The sequence below is a fragment of the Dermacentor andersoni genome, chromosome 3 (assembly GCF_023375885.2).
Source record: "Dermacentor andersoni chromosome 3, qqDerAnde1_hic_scaffold, whole genome shotgun sequence".
In the NCBI taxonomy this organism is placed as follows: Eukaryota; Metazoa; Arthropoda; class Arachnida; order Ixodida; family Ixodidae; genus Dermacentor; species Dermacentor andersoni.
The window spans coordinates 45,492,827-45,518,561 of record NC_092816.1 but is presented as its reverse complement, the minus strand read 5'-3'; the positions used below and the strand labels follow the sequence as shown (position 1 = coordinate 45,518,561).

Sequence of the window (25,735 nt, the reverse complement as noted above, 5' to 3'; positions counted from 1 at the left end):
TTATACCATGAAACTCACCTGCCTTCTCTCCAAACTCGATTTCGTATACTGACAGTCCAAACATTTCTAAACATCTATGCTTCTCCCCAGAGACGCTCCTACTATATTTTTACTCGAGAACCAACTGCATTCTTTGAGAATCAATGGCCCAGACTGCATTGTCCCCAGGTTGGTTTTGTGCAGAAGCTATTACAGCCATTACAAATATCAATCCGTGATGTGGCTTTTCAAAATTTACCTGCTTCGACAGCAAGTGTTGAATTTGGCGATATATTTCCCAATAACGCTAAGCTCCTACCTATTGGATACCTAAAAGGTTTATTACATGACCACCTTGACACCCTCCAAATAAAAGCAGTAATAGCCACAGATGCTTCTGTCAGTGAGGAGAAGGCCGGAGTGGGCATTTTTTCGACATCATTAAATTGGTCTTTCTCTCTTCGACTTCCCGACGTTACGCCAATATTTCAAGCAGAGTTATTGGCAATCATCCTAGCTCTACGCAAACTTCCCCCATCTATTTCTTCAGCCGTAATCTTAGCCGACTCCTTGTCTGTTTGCTCCGCTTTATCTGTGCCCAATCCAAGTATCATTCTCCGAGAATTTCATTCACTGGTTCCCCAACATCTACGCCTCATCCACCTGGTATGGGTGCCAGGGCACGTGGGGCTCACTTTAAACGAGTCAGCAGACGCACTAGCAGCGGCATCTCTTAAAGGCCCGGTACTGAGGATCTTAAAACCTTCGGCATACGTCACTTCTGCAAGATTTAAAAAATTTTCCATTCAAGAAGAACATGCCAAATCACGTGTATTAGATAACGCCGATTTTCAGCACCTTAGATTTCCTTGGCACAGCGTATGGTGTGCAACAAGAAAATTTGAAGTTTCATTTACGCGTCTGCGTTGCCGAATACCACGGCTTAATTTCTATTCCCATAGGTCTGGTTTGGCACCTTCTCCTAAATGTTTTTACTGCAATGAACCCGAAACTATGGATCACTTTTTTATTGAGTGTCGTAGGTTCAAAGTTCATAGAAAACGACTTCTAGAAGGTCCCTTCCGCCAACTTGGATTAGCCATCACGCTACCTATCATTCTGTCTCTGGGGGCGTCGGCACTAGGACACTGTAATAGGAACGTATGTGATGCCATATATAATTTTATAATGGACGCAAGGAGACTTCCATGCTAATTTTACTGTTTTATTTTCCAAAACAAGAAACAAAAAAAAATATTAACTTCTAATTTTAAGAAACTATAGCATGAAAATTATTATTAACGATTAGAATTAATTTAATATCACATTTTCAGTAAAAAAAAATCCTATTTGGGTATTTATTCTTTTTGAACCCACTGCCGCCCAATTCATGGCCAATCCCCCGTAGTGGGTTGTGCTATATCTACAGGCTCCAAACCAAACCAAACCAAACCGCTCCGAAAGGACCAGCCGAAGGTGCCATCAATAAAAAAAAAAATTCGCGCACTTCGGGTGGCCTTTCTAGCACCGATAATCGTCGTCTTTAATCTTGGTTCTATGCAGCGACAGTCCCAGCGCGGTTGCGCGCGTGGACGTTGCGCGTGCCGCGAGACAGAAGCTGCAGCACTGGTTCAAGGAGCTGGCTGAGCAGTTGACGTGGCGACCCTTGTTCTTGGCGCTCCTGAACTGCACCAGGCCCTACTGCACCAGCTCCGTACTCGACGTTCGCCAGAGACAAGGGTGAGTGCGTCAATGGGACTGTCGCTGCATAGAACCAGGCGCGATTATAGGGCATTTTTCCGCTGCGTGCTAGCGTGCGCTGGCATGGCTCAGTGGTAAAGTAGCTGACTGGGAATATTTTTTTCTCATTCCCGGCGATAGCTGCTACAGACACCGAACGCCAGCAGAGGAGCCGGTTCTGGTTCAAGGTTCTAGCTCAAGGCTCTGGCTCAAGGTTCTCAAGGTTCGTTCTGGCTCAAGCTCCCACAAAAGGTGTTGCTTTGTGGGAGCTTGAGCCAGAACGAACCTTGAGAACCTTGAGGCAGAGCGTTTTGTGGGAGCTTGGTGGCTTTCCTTTTTTTCCTTTTTGCTGGAGGAGGAAAGGGTTGGCGCTGTTCATTCGGAAAAGACCAAGGTCAATGAGCAAGCACATATGAAACGGTAAAAGAAAGTCTCCTCTGCTTTGAATAACTTTTATGTGTCAGCACTATAGAAACAACGGTTTAAGGGTAGTGTTTAATACTTTAGGCAAAGTGCGATTTACGTACAGAAGGATCCAGAGTACAATTGCCGACATTTGCAGCAGATAACTTGTAGTTCGTAGCTTTGACTGCTTTCGACACACCTGTGCATAGCACTGACATTGCTTTCGCAGCCAGTTTGAGCGGTTATTTCGCGCTTACGGTTTTCAGTGAAGAAAAAAAAATTATATTCTACGCTTTTGATAAGACTAAATACATAATATTCCGCTCACGATGCACAAAACGTGACACAATTCAGGCACGCAAATTCATATTGAGGGTAGTGTTGTATAGAACAGCTAGGTATTATAAGATGATTAGGTATGTTATTGAATTGCAACTTGAACTGGAGACCACATATTTCCAGTATATGCTCTAAATTATGTCAGCCTCTCGGTGGCACGCCGCACGTTCCACGAACCCGGAAAATTAAATGTCAACAGAGCCACGGTCGCGAAAAGGTAGCGAGCCAAACATTTTCTGTGGACTTCTTTATCGGGAAATGTCAGCCTTTTGTGACATTTGTCCGAATATCTTAATTCGCGCAAGTGACATAGCGATCATTTGACGATCGAGATATTTGGTTCCCACGAACTTTTTATTACGTGCACATGCGCCATTGAGAATGCATTTTCCACGCATGCATTAGGCGTGCGTGTTTTTTTTTGTTGTTGTTGTTGTTTTCGTGTTTTTATTTTTATTTATAAATATAGCTTTTTACTTCGATGCAACCGCCTCTGTGCACAGCCCAAAGCTTCCACCACATTTTCTTATGAAAGCGTGGCCAAGGCGATTGGGTATCTGCGCCCATCTGCAGACATACGGTTTCGTCAAAGTATGAATGCGTTGACTGCGAAAGCTGTCGGTCGAACTAAACGAAGGCTCCATGCTTTAATTTGGTTTGTTCTTCGACGGCGTCGGCAGACACTGTTCGGCTGTCTTGTAAACTAATCGCTAGTCGATAAAGCGCTTAAGCTGCACTCTACTCGGGGAAAGTGTCACGTAGACCTCGAATGTCTTATACAGAGAGCATTTCTTCATATCGTGCAAATCAAAGAAGAAAGCTTAATGGCTGTTAAACTGTGAGCATGGTTTCCTTCAATACGAGTAACGACGCTCAGCCCCGAGTGAGAAAAGAAATGAAACGCATTAACACCCGGTGAGATTATGACACTGACAACATAATATTCAATGAACCTTGCAAGCACCAAGAGGCTTTCCCAACATTTTCGAGCTTTGAGCGTGTTATCATTTTTTCGAATCCCTTATTTTTCCATTTTACATATCCTCCTCAGAAGCGATGGCATTCTAAAGGACATAATCATTTTTGAAGTCGATGCTTACCATCGACTGGTACACTTGTTAATCGCGCGAAAACCCTGTGTTTTATTTAAATACCACGGTTATATGTTGAATGCGGCATCTCCGTGTATACGTGGAGAGAGCGGTAACATTTTCCTCGCGTTTCCTGACGTAAAAACCAATTTTCTCTGCCTGAACACAACGCTGGTTCAACGTCGTGTGATAGGCTGTCATATTGGTGTTGCATCCTGAACATTTATGTCGACTAGCGGTACCTGAAGCGCCATTCACGGATGCTATTCGTCATCCGTGACGAGCCAACGGTTTACATCAAAATAGTGTCAACTTTCACGGAATATGACGGCGAGAGCCTCTGAGTTGAGCCAGCATCCGACCTTATATTCTGGATGAATATCTTACGTGATCGCTTCCTAGTTAATTCCCCAAAAAGATACAAGAAAAAAGAAGTGATTGAAGCCAATTTATATTATAATGCGCAAATGGGTTTTATGAGAACACGCGAGTCGTTGGACATGCGTGATAGACGTCTCGGCTTGCCCCAATGTCTGTGGCTGGGAAAGATGTTGCAAACGTAGCGGTACAATACTCAGATCTGACAAAGAAAAGAAAGATAGAGAGGCAAGAGACAGTGTCGGTACTTCAAGCCAGTTGTTTCCACGTGTGCATGGCAGCTCGTGTTTGTGTGCTTACAGGAAGTGTCTCGAAGCTGTGCGACGGGCGTACGCTGCTAGCGCGTGTGGGTTGTCTGGCTGACCAGTGCTTCCGAATCAAGCGTCCTTCCTTTCTTTAGATCACTATCTATCTCTCTGCCCGGGCCGATCACGACGTTTGGCTGCGCGCATCATTTCCCCCTCCGAGACACCGAGTTCTTTGGTTCGTTCCGCTTGCTCAGGCGCACGTTTCGTTGCTGCGCCGAACCTTGCGTTGCTCGACGCTCACCGCGTCCGATGCGGGGCGCCTCGTAAGTGATCGCTGCCCCGTAGCCCATTGTCTTATACCCTTTGGCGGGTCGACGGGAACGCTCTTGCGTTCCACTCTTGAAGGCGAAGCTAAAGCGTCCTCCAATTTTTCTTCTCTGCCAGCCAACCTTTTCCCGCCAGGTGAAATACCTGTAAGGTCTTCAAAGCTTTTCATCTGTCTCGAGTAATTTGCCGATAGTCAATGTCGCTCAATAAACAAAACACGTAGGAAAAACGCACAAAGACCTCCCATTTTCGTCTGGCTGGCTATCGTGGTGCTTCCCGCACATGGTGTTCACTGCGCATGTTCCTTTTTCTGCGTGCACTTCCTGCGTACCGTACGTGAAAAAAAAAATTATGGGGTTTTACGTGCCAAAACCACTTTCTGATTATGAGGCACGCCGTAGTGGAGGACTCCGGAAATTTAGACCACCTGGGGATCGTTAACGTGCACCTAAATCTAAGTACACGGGCGTTTTCGCATTTCGCCCCCATCGAAATGCGGCCGCCGTGGCCGGGATTTGATCCCGCGACCTCGTGCTCAACAGCCCAACACCATAGCCACTGAGCAACCACGGCGGGTGTGCCGTACGTGTTCTACAAGCAAGCATTTTGTTCTACCATTATATTGAGAGAAGTAATCCCTACTCACTGGTACGACTTTCATGCCATAAGTGTTGTTCGTATGCCACTGTTGATTTCAACCGCATTGCGTTTATGCCCAGATTGCGAATATTCCTTATACAGCGTCTCGTCTTGCCCATTTCAATAAGATCAGGCATACTTCATTCCTCTTTAGGTATGTCCCGGCTTGAATATGTCTCACCATGTTTTTCAGATGACTCCTGGGATCGAGTTCCCGGTTACTGTCAACAGGGTCCTTAGTCTTTCGCAGAGAAAGGTCCAAAACCTTAACGACGATCTACAGGGCAAGGCAGTAAGTGATTCCTTTCTGTTAACTCAAATACACTTCCTTGGTTTTTGTCACAAGCTGTTAGTGCATATGTCAACTCTACCAATTTTACGTAACGTTTACGAATTCGGAGGCACCTAAGCGGGCCCTGATCCACTTACATGTTTATCGAAGTGGAGAAAAGCATTCGAACTTAATATAGGCTATTTATATACACATTTTGACGAAAAGTACTTCGATGCGTTTCACCAGAAGTGGATTTATTGGCAATCAAACGCGGCGGTCGCGGTGCTTCCGCTCCTCCTTCAATGCCTTTCACTGCCAAGGTCACTGCCAAGGCTCACAAGGCACCGCCTTCTGTATGTCACCGTGGCGCGCAGTTCACATTTGAATTTGGATGTTATTGTAGACGCCACTGCCCCCGATTTTGGCAGCTCCGACGCGCCAAACTTAAGTCAAACGCGCTTGTCATGAGCGAGCAGCACAGCGCTGAGCCAGTGGATTTGTCGGGGTACCCTGCCGAATCTGCGCTACGTAGCAGACCGCAGCTACATGCAGATGTAGTGCATATTGCGCAGCGTTTGCTTTGTGCCCGACAGGACCCGTGTGCGTCCTCGCGCTCATGCGATCCAGTCTGACCATGCTGCGTGGTGCGGACCGGCTTTGTCCTCCGCCTGCGTGACTGGCGAATAGTAGCCACATACAAGTGCATTGTAACACGAAAGTGTTTTACGCCGGGGTACTTCCTGTAACGGATGCCACATATATTGCCCATGCTCTACAAAGGTCGTCGCGCATTTTCCATTCTAAAGTAGTCCAGTCATACTTTGCAAGCACTAAAATCTTTCAGAAATAATTTTTTTCCACTTACGAGCGAAGAATGGAATCATTTAGCAGAACGTATTGTTGAATGCACATCTCGTGTTTCATTTGAAAATATGTTGAAAAAGCATCTTTTGTAATCCTTCTCCTGCTTCTGCAGCATTGCTGCCTGCAGTATTGTGTAAATAAATAAATGAACAATGGATGTAACGCTGGCGCTCAGGAGTAATATAGCTGGCTTGTTGCAGCACTGTGGAAGCTGCACAAATTCTTAGTTGATAGGAACGCCGAGTGCCCATCGAGATGTGCTCATCCGTGCCACCTCGTCTGCGCAGCGTCTCCTTACAGTAGGATAAATGGCAATGTATGTAACAATGATATGCAACGAGCGAAGAATATGAGGTTGAAAATAGCAGCGTGTTTTGATGATAAAGTGAGTACAAAATGAAATTTATTTTACAAGCGAGGTAACCATGCGTATTTAATAGCTTTTCTAAAATGGCACCCAAAATTGTAACGCTGTCAGATATTGGTAGCATATGATTACTTAATGATGCACTTGTAGTAGTAGGCGGAATTGTTGTTTGAAGGTTATGAAACAAAGCAGTTTTTTGATGGACTCATTCGAAGATAATTTGGTGCTTTAGTGAGCACCACCTGTCGATATTGCCAAGTTCAGCGTTACGCTGATCTTGCATTACTGTCAATCACTAGTGAGATGAATAAACGGTTGTGTTTATTAAAGTTGGCGGCTGGGCGTAATTATATTTGTTCAACTGCGTTTTTAGTAATGGTAACAACGTGTCATTATTTCGCATTATTGGCGGGACCTACAGGACACCAAAGCGGCAACGGGGACACCAAAGCTAGAAACCGGACTGGTCCTTGGGTTGGGGCTCGCCGAGGCCTGCACGGCCCCAACTCATGGGCCGCCCTGCTTCTAGCTTTGGTGCGTCGCACTACCCCTTGGGTGCTCTCCTGAGGCCTCCATTAGCTGGTTACATGTGCCTTCCTGGAGCAGTGCTTGTTAAAAATACAATCTTTTGTTACGACAAAAAAAGCTACCCATGACTTATACAACATCAGTCAGAACCTTGCCCCTTCAGACAGTGATCACCAAACGGGGCGCCCATGCCCAATGCCACACCGCATGGGCAGCGAGTGGCGGAGCATAAACAAACTCGACTGCACTCCGTAATGCCGGCATGTCTAGGGGACAATTATACAACACGTGCCAAGAAACCTCCTTTGTAGTGCCTAGGCAGAGTCACTTATTCAAGCAGCAAAGGCCCCAAGAAAGAATTTCTCTCTCGCATCCGCTCTTGCTCGCGCCTGCACAGAGACGTCGACCGCCACAAGAAACGCCCCGCCCCGCTATACCTACTAGCAATAGTAAGAACGCCACCGGGATTAGGTTGCCCTGGGAGTATTGACAAACACACGCTACTCTACACCTTTTCATGGTTCTTTTCATTGGTCGTGCAATGCTTTGGAAGCGTCCGCTTCCGCGACCGCCAAATATAGTTCAGAAATGAAATAGCGATAACTTTTGTTATTTCATTATATTCTTTAATATGCTCACGTATGCTAGATCTTGGTAAGCTGTGCAATTACTCATGGCACCTTGTTGTAAGGCAGCAGAAAGACTGAAAGAAATATTCTTACTGCAGATGCACGCCAACTACATCGACGAGGCGAACTTGACCTTGATCGTAGAGAACCTCCACCAAGCATCGAATGCCATTGCCGATGAGCCCACTTGTGGACACCACGCCCATCCTGTAACTACTGGTAAGAGATTCCCCGTATCTCAATATCTGTGATTCCATAGAATTCCCGATATATGATACGACTGCATAGTAGAGTTTGATATTCTGCACCAAGAGACACGCATGACCAACTGCGCCTGCATAGCAGTGATCGGAACTCATAATGTGGGTAATCCAGTGCCTCCATGGTCTTGGGCACATCGCACTGCAGTGGTGCTCTAGATCATGAATGCTCCAGAGCCCTTGCATACATAATTTACTACTGCTGAGGCTCTCATTATTCCACATGCTTGAAACTTCGTCTATACCTGATCCATAACTTGCCCCTAATTTTAATCAACTGTAAGCAAGGCTTCATGTTTAGTCCACCGAAGATACAGGGCAGACATTCTACAAAACTTCTTAACATCCAAACAAATAGCACCCAACAATTATTGGGAACGCTCCTAATTTCACCATAAAAGTAAACGGTGCCACGGCTTGCACTTAATATTCATTGCATTTGCATTGCCATAGAACTCGCTAGCGACACTAGGAACTAAGTTGATGACGGCCGTGCGATAGACACTTTCGAAGGCTTGCTCTTTTTTTTATTCTTAGTCGTACTTGCGGGCTGTAACTAACTGCAATTTTTTAGACTTGTACAAAGGACCATTCTATCATTCTTTAAGGCCGTGCTGCTTGCTCATTCACCCTTGAGGCCGAGCATGGGCTGTAATTATTATTGTACGTAATTATTATAATATCGTAAGCAGATCCTCATTTACTTCACGCAGTAACAGTAGGAAGACGCGCAAAACACCCTTCATGATTGATGTCAGCTATTGGGTCTGTGTTTTCTCAGCAAGCCCAAGAGGTGGTTCATGGACCCTTTAACGGAGTCTCATTACACCGAAAAAGAATGTCCTTACTGTTGATCCATTTCCTTCTAGGATAAGTTGTTGGCAACCCTAATGATAAAAACATGATAAAAAACTACGTACAGCGTGAAGGACAACGACTGTGAGACCACATACACTGCGCTGTGGATGTCGTCTCTTGCAGTCCTTGACTCTCGCGCTGTACGTCGTTTTTTATCGTGAATTGCCAACTACCCCAAGCAACCACCCTAGAATAAACACTCGAATAAAAAATAATTCTCTTTCCAGACCAGGAAAACATGCGGGTCAGGTTCCACCTGCAGAAGACCTACGAGCGGTGTTGGCTTGGCCACGCACACGCAACGGGTGCGCGTGTGACGGTTATCTCCACCGGCTTAACGGAGGACTTCTCGCGACGTGCTGCGTCATTTGTGGTTCGCCATCTTTAAGCCGGTCCAAGCAGGAGGGAGGTGAAAGCCATTGAAGGAGGAGCCGAAGCACCGCGAACGCCCAGTTTGATTCCAAATAAATCCACTTCTGGTGAAGCGCATCGAAGTACTTTTCGTCAAAAGGTGTTTATTAAATAGCCTATTTTAACTTCGAATGCTTTTCTCCACTTCGATAAACGTTAAGTGGGTCATGGCCCGCTTAGGTGCCTCGGAATTCGGAAACGTTACGTAAAATTGGTAGAGTTGACATATACACTAACAGCTTGTGACAAAAACCGAAGGAAGTGTATTTGAATTAAAAGAAAGCAAACACTTACCCCTTTTTTTGAGAACCTGGCATTCGCCTCGGTCACCTTGGAGTCCGTTATGGCCAAGTGGCCGCTCGCGGCACCTTGAAAACTGTAGCCGATCGTCATGGCTTGCCGAAAAACATGGTGAGACACATTCAAGCCGGGACATACCTAAATAGCAATGAACTATGCCTGGTCTTAATGAAATGGGCAAGGCGAGACGCTGTATAAGCTATATTCACAATCTGGGCATGAACGCAATACGGTTGAAATCAACAGTGGCATACGAACAACACCTGTGGCATGAAAGTCGTACCAGTGAGTAGGGATTACTGCTCTCAATATAATGGTAGAACAAAATGCTTGCTTATAGAACACGTAAGGCACGCAGTAAGTGCACGCAGAAAAAGGAACCTGCGCAGTGAGCAGCATGTGCGGGAACCACCACGATAACCACCCAGACGAAAATTGGAGGTCTTTGTGTGTTTTTCCTACGTGTTTTGTTTATTGAGCGACACTGACTATCGGCAAATTACTCGAGACAGGTGAAAAGCTTTGACCTTACAGGTATTTCACCTGGCGGGAAAACGTTGGCTGGCAGAGAAGAAAATGAACGGCGGAATACGCCTTTCTGAGTTTCAAGCCTGAATCGCAGCGCAGGTACGTCTGTACGGCGTCACTGATTTCGAAGCATTTTCGCACGTTTATCATTTTCTGCAGAGAAAGCGCTGAAAACCTTCAATTTTCAGCCACGTGGTGCTTTGAAAGTGCAAGCTTTATCAATCGGTAAATTAATAAGCGCTTCCTAACTGACGCTGTCGATACCTGTGACGTCACTGACAGCGACGTCATAGGTATCTTGTGCCCGGTGTGGCATCGTATAGGTATCGTAGGCCCACGTGCGTAATCGAACCAACAACCAGCTCCGTGGCTCAGCAGCACAATGCCACGGTGACTGAGCCCCCAGAGGCGGCCGGGTGAAAGCGGAATAAACGAGGCCGCGCGTAGACGCCGACAGCGGTTGCGTGACGCGACGTGTGGCCGGTGTACGTGGTACACTTTTAGTTGTGTGTCGCCGAAGGGCAACTCGAGCTGCCGGGCGACTGGAAAACGACAGGCAGCGCCCGCCCCTCCAGCCGCCACGCTACTCCCGTTACATGCAGCGGGCATCCTGTGTCGGAGCGCCTCCCGCGTGCAGGCGGCCCCCGCACGCAGTGTTAAGACGCAACAGAGGGCTGAAAAAAGAAACTGTTCGGGACAGAAAAGACGCTGGTCACGCTGTTGTTACACGGTTCCTTCAGTCACACCGAATCACAAAGTCGCAATTGGCAGCGTGGCATTTCGTTACCGATGCGCAGCTCGTCTCTTCTCTGACCGATGAGCAAAGCGTGAGCTCGACGAGCATTTCTCTCCCTCCCTCTCTCTCTCTCTCACTCTCTTTTCAAGATCAATGTGCATCTTAACTTTGTCTCCACAAATTCAATTAGGCAGAAACTTTCTTTCGTTATTTGTGTGAAATGAGAAAACATTGGCATCTATTTCGCTTCCGGTCTCGACCAACAACGATCGAAGTATCATAATTCGTGAATCAAGCATCTGTTGTCATCTAAAGAGCGACACCGTATCATACGCTAGCTTGTAGTGCTAAACAGTCTCATTGTGTGCTGCCGACAAATATTTGTTTATTATTATTAATAATGCTCACTACCTATCATTGCTCTTCTGCTATTTCTTTTAGCAAACAGAAGTCTGCGGATTTTATCAATCTGAACTATCCATGGTCGAGCGTCGCATCTAAATCGCGGTGGCTAACGTTCCAAGATAATGTGGCGTATTAGGCGGGAAGCCATAGCGGGTAATTTTTATCACCGATTGCTAGCGTTCACCTAAATCTAAGTACGCGAGCGTTTTTTTTTTTTTCGCTTCACTTAAATGCTGGCCAAGATCCCCGGCCGATGAGCCACTGCGTTTAACCGCGGCACTCGCTCGTCGTTCGTGCAGATTGCACGTCCGCAGCGAGTCACGTGCAGCCTCCGCCGGCTCGGTTGACATTGCCATTCGAAGAGTCGCGAGCTGCCCGGGCTGCTCCGTTTCTCACAGACGACAGTGGCTTAGGCTCGCCGTGACGCTTGTCCAGTGCGATAATTAATGGCCCTGAGGGCTAAGCTACGCGCGCTTCCAGATCGAAACATCACCTTGAATCTCTAGCTATGCGAGCCTGTTCCTCTATAAGTGGGGTCGGAATATTATTCCGGATATTTTTCTTTATTTTTCCGTCGTGCTATATTTAATAAATGAATCTTCAACCGCACACTACATCATTGACGTTCATTCGGCTTTCAATGCAAGATTACTCATCCTTGTATTTCGTACCAAAGCATTGCCGTATTCTATCCGCTGATTTCGTGTCTCTTTATTTATATTTCCAGTAATACAAAAATTTATTTCGGAACTGATGTGAATACTCATTACTGAAACACTAGTACGGCAACCGTACGAAATAACTGAATTGCAAATAGACATCTTAGTATGGTGGTTAGAAACGTGCGAGCAGTTTCCCCGTACTGCAGTTTCATTAAAGAGAGGCTGACGCGACCAGTGCTCCCAATATAAGCACGCAAATGGATTCAATACTGAGAACAAAAGTCCGCTCCACGAGGACGCATCGAGCCATCGCACGAGCGTGGGAAACGTAGAAGGGTATTGGCAGCTGACGAAGAAAACCAATGGGACCGCAGAGAGAAGTGGCGACGCGCCGCTGTTCGGTCGTCTTCGATTATAGCCTTACAGGCAAAGCACCCTTTACGCGAGAATTGTGAGACAAAGAGCGCCTTGATGTCAGCAATGTCGTCACAGTCGGGGCATCCTATACCATTCATGTCCTTTTTTCTCCTCGTGTCGACTTTAGTTGCCAGTATAAGTTACGTGTATACATCCCGCTGCACATTTTGGCGATTATTTAATGTAACTAACGAGCAACGGCACTTTTTTATCGAGTACTTGCGTTGAGCGCTGGTAGCCTTCAACTCCGCGATATAAATTAAATTTAAAACTTCACTATAGCATCTCCAGGTTTGACTTATAATGAACTTATGAGGATTAGAGCACAATTCCTTATTTTTTGCTACGTTTGTTGACACGAAAGGTAAGCACGTTGCCGTAAATATAGTTCATCTATTTGTACTTCACTGCAATTAGTTCTCGTCCGCCTTCGCTGAAGTTGCGCAGTTCTCTCACATGCTGGTATCAGGTTTGCATTGGCGCCACCGTGGGCGCCACCTTAGGGTAGCTGGCACGTCGATAAGTTGCGTATAAAGAAACGTGACAGCACGGCAGGCACGTCTTGCCACCGGGCAACAAATCGATAACTTCGATAATACGGTGCAAAATGGTGACCGTCAAAAAATAAAATTAGGTGTGCGTGATGATACGGTGCTCTGGCGTGATCGTGGCCGCCATGTGTGGGTGCTAGCAGGAAAAGAAGCTGCGTCGTCGACGCCACGTGCAAACAATCTGCAATGTAGCGGTTGCTTTCGCTCGATTATTTTCTCGTTTCTAATAAGACTATGCCACGTATTTTACAACGTTCCTCCACTCAGCCCTCCACCTTGACTCAACGGTGATTTATTGACATCGCCTTCGTAACGGGGCGGCGACAAGTAGTCGCCTAGCCTGCTTGTGCTAACCAGATATTACATACAAGCTTAATCAGTATAGCCAGTTTGCCTAGATTTCCTTAATATTTTCTCTCTTCCTTAAGATTTCAATGGCTACCTTGTACGGCTACCTATGCCTGTAACGGAACTGAGGAAGTCGATCACAGCGCCACCCGTGAACAGAAGTGGTCACTGCTCTTCATTGAGGCGCCACGACAGTTGTCGAGAAACGTGGCGCATTATTTAGTCGATGGGCGGCACTGTGTTCAACTTCGCTAGTAAAAGGCGATTGGAAGATTGGCGGAAGAAAAGCAGGGAAACAACAGGAAAACCGACACGTACAAAAACAAAGTTCACAATAGGGGGGTCAGAAAATTTGGTTATGGGAATTCATCGTGGTTTTATTTTCTCTTTTCTTTTCCTTTTTAACATGGGTAAGAAATTAAGCAGTATAATAGCAAGAGCTTGGTGGCGCAACCCACCGCCCAGTTCCAAAGGGGACGGTCATAACATCCATCCATCCATCGGAGGGTGGACCAGCTTCGAGTAGAGGATCGTTTGAGAACACGGTTGAATGTCTGTTTAACAAGTTACAACAAGGGGACAGGCATGCAAGCCCAACGTGCAACCAGCTCTCGGAGGAGGAAATGGCAGACGGGAAACTACGTTACTATAGCGACCTGTATATTGGCCTGTACATTTTCATAGCCAAACCTGCCAGCGGCGCTGCCCGCGAAAAAACGACGGACGCAGGACGCCACCAGGCATGCGGTTATACGGTCAACCGTCGCCAACAGCGGCGACGCTGCGTTATACCGCAGAGTGTTACGCTGATGTGGCGGGAAACGCTGTCAAACTCGACGGCTGCTCCCACGACAGGGCTCGGAGTGCCTGAGAGCGCTCGAAGCGTTAGGAGAGCCATATATGGAACAGAAACAGCCGGACGTAAGGCGCGCATGCTCTTTCGAAGACAACGCTGCTCTCGAGAGCAGCCCAGAGAGCAGCGCTCCGAAAGGACCAGCCGCAGGTGCCATCAAAAAAATGAAAAAATTCGCGCACTTCGGGGGGCCTTTCTAGCACCGATAATCGTCGTCTTTAATCTTGGTTCTATGCAGCGACAGTCCCAGCGCGGTTGTGCGCGTGCACGTTGCGCGTGCCGCGAGCCAGAAGCTGCAGCACTGGTTCAAGGAGCTTGCTGAGCCGTTGACGTGGCGACCGTTGTTCTTGGCGCTGCTGGACTCCACCAGGCCCTCTCCGTACTCGACGGTCGCCAGCGGCAAGCGTGAGTGCGTCAATGGGACTGTCGCTGCATAGAAGCAGGCGCGTTTATAGGGCATTTTTCCGCTGCGTGCTAGCGTGCGCTGGCATGGCTCAGTGGTAGAGTACCTGACTGGGAATATTTTTTTCTCATTCCTGGCGATAGCTGCTACAGACACCGAACACCAGCAGAGGAGCCGGTTCTGGTTCAAGGTTCTGGCTCAAGGCTCTGGCTCAAGGCTCTCAAGGTTCATTCTGGCTCAAGCTCCCACAAAACGTGTTGTTTTGTGGGAGCTTGGTGGCTTTCCTTTTTTTTCTTTTTGCTGGAGGAGGAAAGGGTTGGCGCTGTTCATTCGAAAAAGACCAAGGTCAATGAGCAATCACATATGAAACGGTAAAAGAACGTCTCGTCTGCTTTGAATAACTTTTATGTGTCAGCACTATAGAAACAACGGTTTAAGGGTAGTGTTTAATACTGTAGGCAAAGTGCGATTTACGTACAGAAGGATCCAGAGTACAATTGCCGACATTTGCAGCAGATAACTTGGAGTTCGTAGCTTTGACTGCTTTCGACACACCTGTGCATAGCACTGACATTGCTTTCGCAGCCAGTTTGAGCGGTTATTTCGCGCTTACGGTTTTCAGTGAAGAAAAAAAAATTATATTCTACGCTTTTGATAAGACTAAATACATAATATTCCGCTCACGATGCACAAAACTTGACACAATTCAGGCACGCAAATTCATATTGAGGGTAGTGTTGTATAGAACAGCTAGGTATTATAAGATGATTAGGTATGTTATTGAATTGCAACTTTAACTGGAGACCACATATTTCCAGTACATGCTCTAAATTATATCAGCCTCTCGGTGGCACGCCGCACGTTCGACGAACCCGGAAAATTAAATGTCAACAGAGCCACGGTCGCGAAAAGGTAGCGGGGCAAACATATTGTGTCGACTTCTTTATCGGTAAATATCAGCCTTTTGTGACATTTGTCCGAATAGCTTAATTCGCGCAAGTGACATAGCGATCATTTGACTATCGAGATATTTGGTTTCCACGAATTTTTTATTACGTGCACATGCGCCATTGAGATTGCATTTTCCACGCATGCATTAGGCGTGCGTGTTTTTTTGTTGTTGTTGTTCTCGTGTTTTTATTTTTTTTTTATAAATATAGCTTTTTACTTCGATGCAACCGCCTCTGTGCACAGCCCAAAGCTTCCACCACATTTTCTTATGAAAGCGTGGCCAAGGCGATTGGTTATCTGCGCCCATCTGCAGACATACGGTTTCGTCAAAGTATGAATGCGTTGACTGCGAAAGCTGTCGGTCGAACGAAACGAAGGCTCCATACTTTAATTTGGTTTGTTCTTCGACGGCGTCGGCAGACACCGTTCGGCTGTCTTGTAAACTAATCGCTAGTCGATAAAGCGCTTAACCTGCACTCTACTCGGGGAAAGTGTCACGTAGACCTCGAATGTCTTATACAGAGAGCATTTCTTATATCGTGCAAATCAAAGAAGAAAGCTTAATGGCTGTTAAACTGTGAGCATGGTTTCCTTCAATACGAGTAACGACGCTCAGCCCCGAGTGAGAAAAATGAAACGCATTAACACCCGGTGAGATTATGACACTGGCAACATAATATTCAATAAACCTTGCAAGCACCAAGAGGCTTTCCCAACATTTTCGAGCTTTGAGCGTGTTATCATTTTTTCGAATCCCTTATTTTTCCATTTTACATATCCTCCTCAGAAGCGATGGCATTCTAAAGGACCTAATCATTTTTGAAGTCGATGCTTACCATCGACTGGTACACTTGTTAATCGCGCGAAAACCCCGTGTTTTATTTAAATACCACGGTTATATGTTGAATGCGGCATCTCAGTGTACACGTGGAGAGAGCGGTAACATTTTCCTCGCGTTTCCTGACGTAAAAACCAATTTTCTCTGCCTAAACACAACGCCGGTGCAACGTCGTGTCATAGGTTGTCATATTGGTGTTGCATGCTGAACATTTATGTCGACTAGCGGTACCTGAAGCGCCATTCACGCATGCTATTCGTCATCCGTGACGAGCCAACGGTTTACATCAAAATAGTGTCAACTTTCACGGAATATGACGGCGAGAGCCTCTGAGTTGAGCCAGCATCCGGCCTTATATTCTGGATGAATATCTTACGTGATCGCTTCCTAGTTAATTCCCCAAAAAAGATACAAGAAAAAAATTGATTGAAGCCAATTTATATTATAATGCGCAAATGGGTTTTATGAGAACACGCGAGTCCTTGGACATGCGTGATAGACGTCTCGGCTTGCCCCAATGTCTGTGGCTGGGAAAGATGTTGCAAACGTAGCGGCACAATACTCAGATCTGACAAAGAAAAGAAAGATAGAGAGGCAAGAGAGACAGTGTCGGTACTTCAAGCCAGTTGTTTCCACGTGTGCATGGCAGCTCGTGGTTGTGTGCTTACAGGAAGTGTCTCGAAGCTGTGCGACGGGCGTACGCTGCTAGCGCGTGTGGGTCGTCTGGCTGGCCAGTGTTTCCGAATCAAGCGTCCTTCCTTTCTTTAGATCACTATCTATCTCTCTGGCCGGGCCGATCACGACGTTTGGCTGCGCGCATCATTTCCCCCTCCGAGACACCGAGTTCTTTGGTTCGTTCCGCTTGCTCAGGCGCACGTTTCGTCGCTGCGCCGAACGTTGCGTTGCCCGACGCTCACCGCGTCCGATGCGGGGCGCCTCGTAAGTGATCGCTGCCCCGTAGCCCATTGTCTTATACCCTTTGGCGGGTCGACGGGAACGCTCTCGCGTTCCACTCTTGAAGGCGAAGCTAAAGCGTCCTCCAATTTTTCTTCTCTGCCAGCCAACGTTTTCCCGCCAGGTGAAATACCTGTAAGGTCTTCAAAGCTTTCAATCTGTCTCGAGTAATTTGCCGATAGTCAATGTCGCTCAATAAACAAAACACGTAGGAAAAACGCACGAAGACCTCCCATTTTCGTCTGGATGGTTATCGTGGTGGTTCCCGCACATGCTGCTCACTGCGCATGTTCCTTTTTCTGCGTGCACTTCCTGCGTGCCGTACGTGTTCTACAAGCAAGCATTTTGTTCTACCATTATATTGAGAGCAGTAATCCCTACTCACTGGTACGACTTTTATGCCGTAAGTGTTGTTCGTATGCCACTGTTGATTTCAACCGCATTGCGTTTATGCCCAGATTGCGAATATTACTTATACAGCGTCTCGCCTTGCCCATTTTATTAAGACCAGGCATACTTCATTGCTGTTTAGGTACGTCCCGGCTTGAATATGTCTCACCATGTTTTTCAGCGAACGATGACAATCGGGTACACTTTCCAAGCTGGAGCGAGTGGCCACTTGGTCAGAACAGATACCAAGGTGACTGAGGCAAAGGCAAGATTTTCAAAGAAAGGGGTAAGTGATTGCTTTCTGTTAATTCAAATACACTTCCTTGGTTTTTGTCAAAAGCTGTTAGTGTATATGTCAACTCTACCAATTTTACGTAACGTTTACGAATTCGGAGGCACCTAATTAAGCGGCCCGGTTCCACTTGCATGTTTATCGAAGTGGAAAAATGCATTCGAAGTTAAAATACGCTATTTAATAAACACTTTGTCACGAAAAGTACTTCGATGCGTTTCACCAGAAGTGGATTTATTTGCAATCAAACGAGGCGTTCGCGGTGCTTCCGCTCCTCCTTCAATGCCTTTCACTGCCAAGGTTACGACAGAGCGGGGCGTGCTCACAAGGCACCGCCTTCTGCATGTCACCGTGGCGCGCAGTTCACATGCTTTCTTGGATGTAAACGTAGACGCCACTGCCCCCGATTTTGGTGCCTGCGACGCGTCAAACCTAAGCCAAACGCGGTTGTCTTGATCGAGCAGCACAGCGCTGAGCCAATGGACTCGTCGGGGTACCCTGCCGTATCTGCGCTACGTAGCAGACCGCAGCTACATGCAGATGTAGTGCATATTGCGCAGCGTTTGCTTTGTGCCCGTCAGGGCCGTGTGCGTCCTCGCGCTCATACGATCCAGTCTGACCATGCTGCGTGGTGCGGACCGGCTTTGTCCTCCGCCTGCGTGACTGGCGAATAGTAGCCACATGCAACAAGTACATTGTAACACGAAAGTGTTTTACGCCGGGGTACTTCATGTAACGGATGCCACATATATTGCCCATGCTCTACAAAGGTCGTCGCGCATTTTCCATTCTAAAGTAGTCCAGTCATACTTTGCAAGCACTAAAATCTTCCAGAAATCATTTTTTCCACTTACGAGTGAAGAATGGAATCATTTACCAGAATGCATTGTTGAATGCATATCTCATGTTTCACAAGAAAATATATAATCCCTCTCCTGCTTGGGCAGCATTGCTGCCTGCAGCATTGTGTAAATAAATAAACAATGGATGTAACTTGGCGCTAAGGAGTAAAATGACTGGCTTGTTGCAGCACTGTGGAAGCTGCACAAATTCTTAGTTGATAGGATCGCCGATTGTCCATCGAGATGTGCTCATCCGCGCCACCTCGTCTGCGCAGCGTCTGCTTACAGTATGATAAATGGCAATGTATGTAACAATGATATGCAACGAGCGAAGAATATGAACGTCGCGGTACGCTTCACGACACAGCTATGATTACGCCATATGTGCGTGGATGAATGAGTCCATACTTGCTCTACTGAAAAGGAAAGAATAATATCGTAATAAATTAAAACATAACAAAACTAACAACTACTACAAAAGCCAGTTTAAATTTTTTCGGAACAAATCAGTTATGCTAGTTCGCAAATAAAAGGTCTATTATACGAAGTTGATTAAACGACTAAATGACAATGGAAGGCAAGTATGGAAAATAGTAAGAAATGTAGTAGGATTACAGGATAAACAGTATGTTACTCCCGAAAATCCGTCCCCTCAGATTGCTAATGACTTCAATGATTATTTCTCAAAAATTGGTGACAATATAATCAGTCGGTACTTTCAATTCCCACAACCAGGATCCAGAGAAGCGTCGACAGTGATTTTTCATTCGATGAAATAACTGTTGAGAAAATAAAAAGTATCGTAGGCAAATTATCGGTAAATAAAGCACCCGGACTTGATGGCATTCAAGTTAAGATATTGAAAAACAATACGGATGTCTCATGTGTGCCCCTTTGTCACGTGTTTAACCATGCGATAACTAGTAATGTTTATCCAAATATACTGAAAGTGTCAAAGTTTATTCCTGTATACAAAACTGGTGATCCGAACCACCCGAGTAGTTATAGACCTATTTCAATTCTTAGTGTAGTTAACACACTATTCGAAAAGCTCATTGTGCTGCAGTTAAATGCATTTCTTGTAAGCAATAACGTTATCATCCCGCAGCAGCATGGCTTTGTTGCAGGTAGATCTACATTAACCGCAGTCTTAACACTTTCGCAATCGCTTAACTCTGCTCTTAACAAGAATAACATTGCTGTGTCAATCTTTCTAGATATAAGAAAGGCGTTCGATACGATCTGTCACTCCATACTGTTAGTAAAGCTGGAATCTTATGGTATCGTTGGAAACGCCCTTCAATTCATCCACAGCTACTTTAAGGCACGAAGGCAACAAGTGGTAATTAACAAACATCATTCTGCTTTCACAGATATCGTAAGCGGTGAACCGCAAGGCTCGGTTTTAGGCCCTATTCTGTTTTCGTTATATATAAATGATTTACCGGGCGCACTTAACCTCTCAAACGTTTTGATGCACGCTGATGATACCGCTTTAGTTTACTCAGGGGACTCCCTCTCGTCATTACAAGACGCTATATCTGGTGAACAGCTAAAAGTAGCTAAATGGTTTTCAGAAAATAGACTAGCCCTAAATACTGATAAAACTAAGTATATCATATTTCACTCTAACAGGAAAATACTAGACTACAGTGAGTTCACTTTGACTCTAGCGAACCGAACTCTGGAATGTGTTGATTCATTTAAATATTTAGGTGTTACTTTAGACAGCTTTCAGCTGTTACACACTGGCCCGTGCCCGGCAATATTTTCCTCGTGCTTTGCTTCGTTGTATACCACGGCGGCCGCATTTCGATGGGGGCGAAATGCGAAAACACCCGGGTACTTAGATTTAGGTGCACGTTAAAGAACCCCAGGTGGTCAAACTACGGCGTGCCTCATGATCAGAAAGTGGTTTTGGCACGTAAAAGCCCATAATTTAATTTTTGCTTTGTTGCATATACTTTTCTTTGTTTCATACCCACATGAGCTATGGTTGTGAAATATGGTGCCTAACATATAAAACTTACTTAACACCTATAGTACAGTTGCAAAAACGCGCCCTAAGAATAACATTTTCCTCTGTTCATCACCCAAGTAGCATTCTGTTTACTGACCTTCGGATTCTTTCTTTCACGGCGTTAAGAAATTATAAGATCACTTGTTTAGTTCACAAAATACTCAACACCAACTTTCCCTTACCCAACACTATATTGAACTTCCCACGTGCAAACACCAGGCAAGCAACTTAACCCTTCCTTATTGCAGCAATGTATACGGTGAACGATTAATAGAGTACTTTGGCGCTATAACTCGGAACACTGTGCCTGTGGAAATAAAAGTAACCAGAAATTTTGATCTTGTATGTAAACGCTTCTTCTTGTCTAGCCAAATGTAATAGCTCTTCCTTAAAAAAAATAGTACTTATTCATGTAAAAAATGTTCTTACTCATTGAGCAGATATGTATTTGGTTGACCTGTACATGTACTTTTGTGTATTGGACCAGCTACTAGCCACATAGGCTATTGGTCCAACTATTTTGTATACATTACTTGACTTGTATAAATAAAGCTCACTTTTTGATTGATTGATACACGTCGAGACCTTACAGACTTAATAATTGCGATATGTGCACTACGCTCACACTACAGTACCTACGCTCGCCCCAGCGCCTTGTGTAAGAACCCAGCTCGGCACCATCTACACGATTCCGTTCGTTTTCCTATCTTAGCTATCACTTCGTTCGCTTTGCCCTTGTGGCCACCTTTAATACTGGGCAAACTTACTCAAAAAAACCGCAGCGTTGGCTCTATGCAACTGGCCGTTCCTTGCTCCACATCTTGCTGGAAAAAACGCAGGCCCCGATTACTTGGGGACCGAACAGCTGGTAGGCGTACGTGACGCGCATTTTCTCGAAGTTGTTTGGGTTCAGGTGGGCCTCGCGTATTCCATGCATCACGCGAAGTGTCACGGCACTTCCATTCATGTCGTAGACATTTTTGACGGTGTGTAAGGGTACCTGAAACGAAAAAAAAGTATGTTGCTTGATTAATGTTGCCCTGTATTGATGAAAAGTGCATAGCCAAGCGATAAAGCGACAAAAATAGCAAGATTCATTTGAGTACTTGTGCGCCATTTGTTTTGTCAGAGGCCATTTCATGACATGTGAGTTATGTATGCTTTCAATTTTTTAGCGGACTTTTCGGGACACTTGAAACACTAAATGACGGGCCCAAGCGGCAATTTTCAACTATATTAAGTTTACTTCAAGACGCTGTTACGGTGTTACGTAGAAAACGTACCAGGCCATCAGGAGTCTCGAAGTCGTGACAGAGCAGGTTGTTGCGCAGACACTTCACCAAGTGTGAAAAGTCTGAAAGGAAATGGTGGTAGCGACCAGCGTCTTTCGGATGCCTCATTCTGCACTTAGTAGAGGCTGAAGTCACTCCGATTCCCAGCACTTTCCACATCTTGCGGTTCCACGTGGCACCGTCGCACGTCACGAAGTCAACGAAAAGGCCTGCATCTTCTGCGAGTAATACGGTCTCGACCAGCAGCTTTGCAAGCAACTCGCCTTTCACGTTTCCATGTGTCGCGAACACTGCAAGAACCAGCGTCCACTTGCCTGTGAATGGCGCTAACATAATTACCATGCCGTGGTCGCATGGCTCATATTTTTCTCTTGGCGGTGTAAAGCGGCCCAGGTCTACCAACCCTTCAATTGTGGCTGCAGATGTGACCGACAAGTGCTCCGACAATTTCAGTTCGTCGACTAGAATGCCTCCGTGCCTCTTAAAGGAGTCCATCCCTCTGGTTTGTTCTTTCAGGGCCCTGAGGACTCTTGTGCAAAAACCGAAGCCATGTCTTATGCCAGCTTAAATATTTCCTTAAAGTATCTTCACTAGGTAAAACTATAATTTCGTTCTTCCTCATGTAGTTGTACAGCTTTGGGCTCTTCATCTTCATGAGCAGACACTCCAGAATCCAATCCTGTGTGAATTCCATGCCCCGGGTGCTTTTTCGCTTGGAAGCACGGAAAACATGGAGTGCTGCTTCTCTTTGATTTTGAGGCATGCCTTCAATGCTTTCTTCAAACGTGGCTTGCTTCACCCCTTTGCACTGTTTCGTCATCGCCTGCAGTTTTTCTTTCAGGTTCGATAGTCTAGTTTTCAGTCGCCGGTGCTGCTGTCTCAAGTTCTTCTGTTGGCGGTATAGCGACTGCGTTTTGCAGCGCCGGAACTGCTCAGCTCATACTTCCTCCTCATAATGGACAGCCTTCCTTTGGCACACGGTCGGCATTTTCCACCTGCAAATCAGTAATGAACCTTAGTATACCTTATTGTCATTAACAGAATATATTCAACCCGCCGTTGTTGCCCAGTGGCTATGGTACGTGTTGAGCTGCTGAGCACGAGGTCGCGCCATCGAATCCCAGCCACGGGGGCCGCATTTCAATGGGGGCGAAATGCGAAAACACCCGTGTACTTAGATTAAGGTGCACGTTAAAGAAGCCCAGGTGGTCGAAATTTACGGAGTCCTCCATTACGGCGTGCCTCGTAATCAGAAAGTGGTTTTGGCACGTACAACCCCATAATTTCTTAAAATAATATTTTCCTCCGCAATTCCTGCTTATTTGTGTGTTAAAACATTAACGTCAAGACAAAGGCGCACATTCCTCATGGCTGCTGATTGCACAACTTATTTGGACTAGACAACGCACGCGTACTTTCTCGCTTTCTCGATAACGTACGCACGTACAAGTGTGTGCGTGACTGGCTATAATTTATCGCTTTAATGGAATATGTATATAGTGTATTATTTTGCTCAAGCATACAATATTCATGCGTGTGGCCCGACCCTCCTTTTCTACTACTGTGGAAAACCAGGACAAACTAATGAAAATAAAAGCACACATTAATAATGCTGTAAGTTTCGCTATGTTTGCGCTTCCGGTTGCTCAACCACATATATTTTATCGAAGTATGCGGGCACTCCTTTATTCAGAGACCATTCTCCATCTGACTCGTATGCAATCGGCTCACCTTTGTCAGGTACCGTGCACTGTCAGCTTGTACTGTAGAAGACTTCTCCATGGCACCTGAGATTGAGATCGAAACCTGAGGCTGTAATCCTGACATGGCTTTCAGCAAGCTCATTCTTCCCTATGGCGCCTCGGCACACTGACATTGCATCAACTTTCTTTATATGTTCTTCCGCATCTGCCAGGGAAAGACCTTTCCTTTCATCGTAAAGAGTGCCGTTAATGTGTGTCCGGCACAGCAGTGTGTCTTCCTCATACGTTAGGAATACAACTCGTTAATGATAAATTTCTGCTGGTGGTGCCAGCCTAGAGGTCACGTAGAACACACCACCAACGTTCGGGAACTGAAGAGCTGTCCATCTGGATGTTGAAGGCGTCATCAGAGACAGGAGGGCCAGCGTGTTTTTCTGGCCATTGCTGTCTACACAGTCTATCTCCAGACTACCGTCATTCATGGAGTGATCTGCTTTGTTATACTTTATTAGCAGATTTTCCGTAAGGCTCGCAGCGCTGGATGATCTTTTCTCTTTTCGCACTGGGCCGTTGATGCCTCACGGGTCTCTTCAGTGTCATCCAAGGTTGCTACGCCGAACAGTTTGGTGTGATCAGGATGCGTCGGCTGCTTGGTATCTTCCCCTCCATCGCCCTGCAGTCGATGCCCTGCGCTGACTCCGACAGGTACCGCTCCGACGGCTCACGGGGCAGCCTGACTTCTTTGCCGTTTATGATGTGGACAAAGTCTCTGATAACATGATGTGGCTCAAAATGTGCCTCGCACACCGTACTCATGGTTGTCAAGCTTCCTTTGAGCAGTTGCAACTTGTCTTCCCATTTCTCTCTCAGGGTAGGGCTCTTAGGGGCAACAAACAGGGAACGTTTCCGATCTTCGGATACTGTCCTGGAGTTTGCCGCGCACCCAAATATGTATAAAACTTGCCACTCTTGTGTACACTGCAAGCGAAGAGGCTTGAGTTAGATACCCAGTAAATAGTGGCAAACGCTCGATCGAAAACAATCTGTTCAATCTGCTCCAGACCATACAACATTGGCAATTAGGGCTCACATGGTAAACTAGCTTTAAACGCTTTTGACAACACGTTCTTGCTCATCATGGCTTAACATTTAAAGTATATATATATATATATATATATATATATATATATATATATATATATATATATATATATATATATGCCAATGCACGCATGTTTTCATATAGGTGAAATATTATGGCTATTAAAGAAACAACGAAGTAGCACATATATCTCCATGTTTGTTACATCCTCATTGGTCTGCTATCGTATCACTTTAACTGCCCTAACAATGTTTTTCTGACCCTTCTTGCAACATAATTGCATACAATATATAACCAGTACATTCGCAATACATACTACGCAACTCCGATGGTAGGTATTTATTATTATTAGGTAAAACAACGTAAATAAGTTAGTAGGTAGCTAGGTAAATAAATAAATAAGTAAATAAATAAATATTTTCTACCAAATCTTAGCGGAAGGTGATTACCGTCTGGGTTTAATTGAGGGATTACCGCAGTCATGCAAGTGCTACCGAAATGTAAAGCTCCTTGCAGTTATACATATTGCTCCTAGGACACAAACCACACGAGACGTTTACTGGGCTAGCTGTGCAACACAACGGGCAAAAGGCTACAGTAGAGCAATATATCTTAATTCCAAACAGGAAAAAAATATATTAAATGTTTGCTTATGCTCATTTGGAACACTAAATGGTCCGAATTGCACTGATCTACTTAAGATAATGTAATCACTTGCACGGCTATTGCCATGTTCTGCCCACCTTCAAGTAAACGCACATTATAGCTAATATATAAAGCATCGTAAACGAGTACGCATTTCCCTGTTCTT

The 25,735-nt window shown here is 45.7% G+C and overlaps 2 protein-coding genes and 1 pseudogene across 2 annotated transcripts in view; 2 read left to right on the top strand and 1 right to left on the bottom strand.

The window, feature by feature from the left end:
* Positions 1–25,735, top strand: part of LOC126516248 (uncharacterized) — a 127,116-nt gene that overhangs the window by 18,650 nt on the left and 82,731 nt on the right. The gene's annotated exons all lie outside the window — the stretch shown is intronic.
* LOC140216710 (uncharacterized) lies at positions 1,543–9,415 on the top strand. The gene is made up of 5 exons (XM_072287137.1): positions 1,543–1,719; positions 1,861–1,942; positions 5,340–5,438; positions 7,907–8,027; positions 9,154–9,415. Exons 3-5 carry the CDS (start codon positions 5,340–5,342, stop codon positions 9,312–9,314), a joined length of 381 nt encoding a protein of 126 aa, XP_072143238.1. The 5' UTR covers positions 1,543–1,719; positions 1,861–1,942; the 3' UTR covers positions 9,315–9,415.
* LOC140216272 (uncharacterized) lies at positions 21,618–24,638 on the bottom strand (annotated as a pseudogene).

What these genes read in the sequence shown, in the direction of transcription:
- LOC140216710 (XM_072287137.1), top strand. Translation starts at nt 5,340, where the DNA reads ATGACTCCTGGGATCGAGTTCCCGGTTACTGTCAACAGGGTCCTTAGT. An exon ending in ACGATCTACAGGGCAAGGCA is followed by an intron (nt 5,439 to 7,906) that starts GTAAGTGATTCC and finishes TTCTTACTGCAG; the next exon opens with ATGCACGCCAACTACATCGA. An exon ending in CGCCCATCCTGTAACTACTG is followed by an intron (nt 8,028 to 9,153) that starts GTAAGAGATTCC and finishes TTCTCTTTCCAG; the next exon opens with ACCAGGAAAACATGCGGGTC.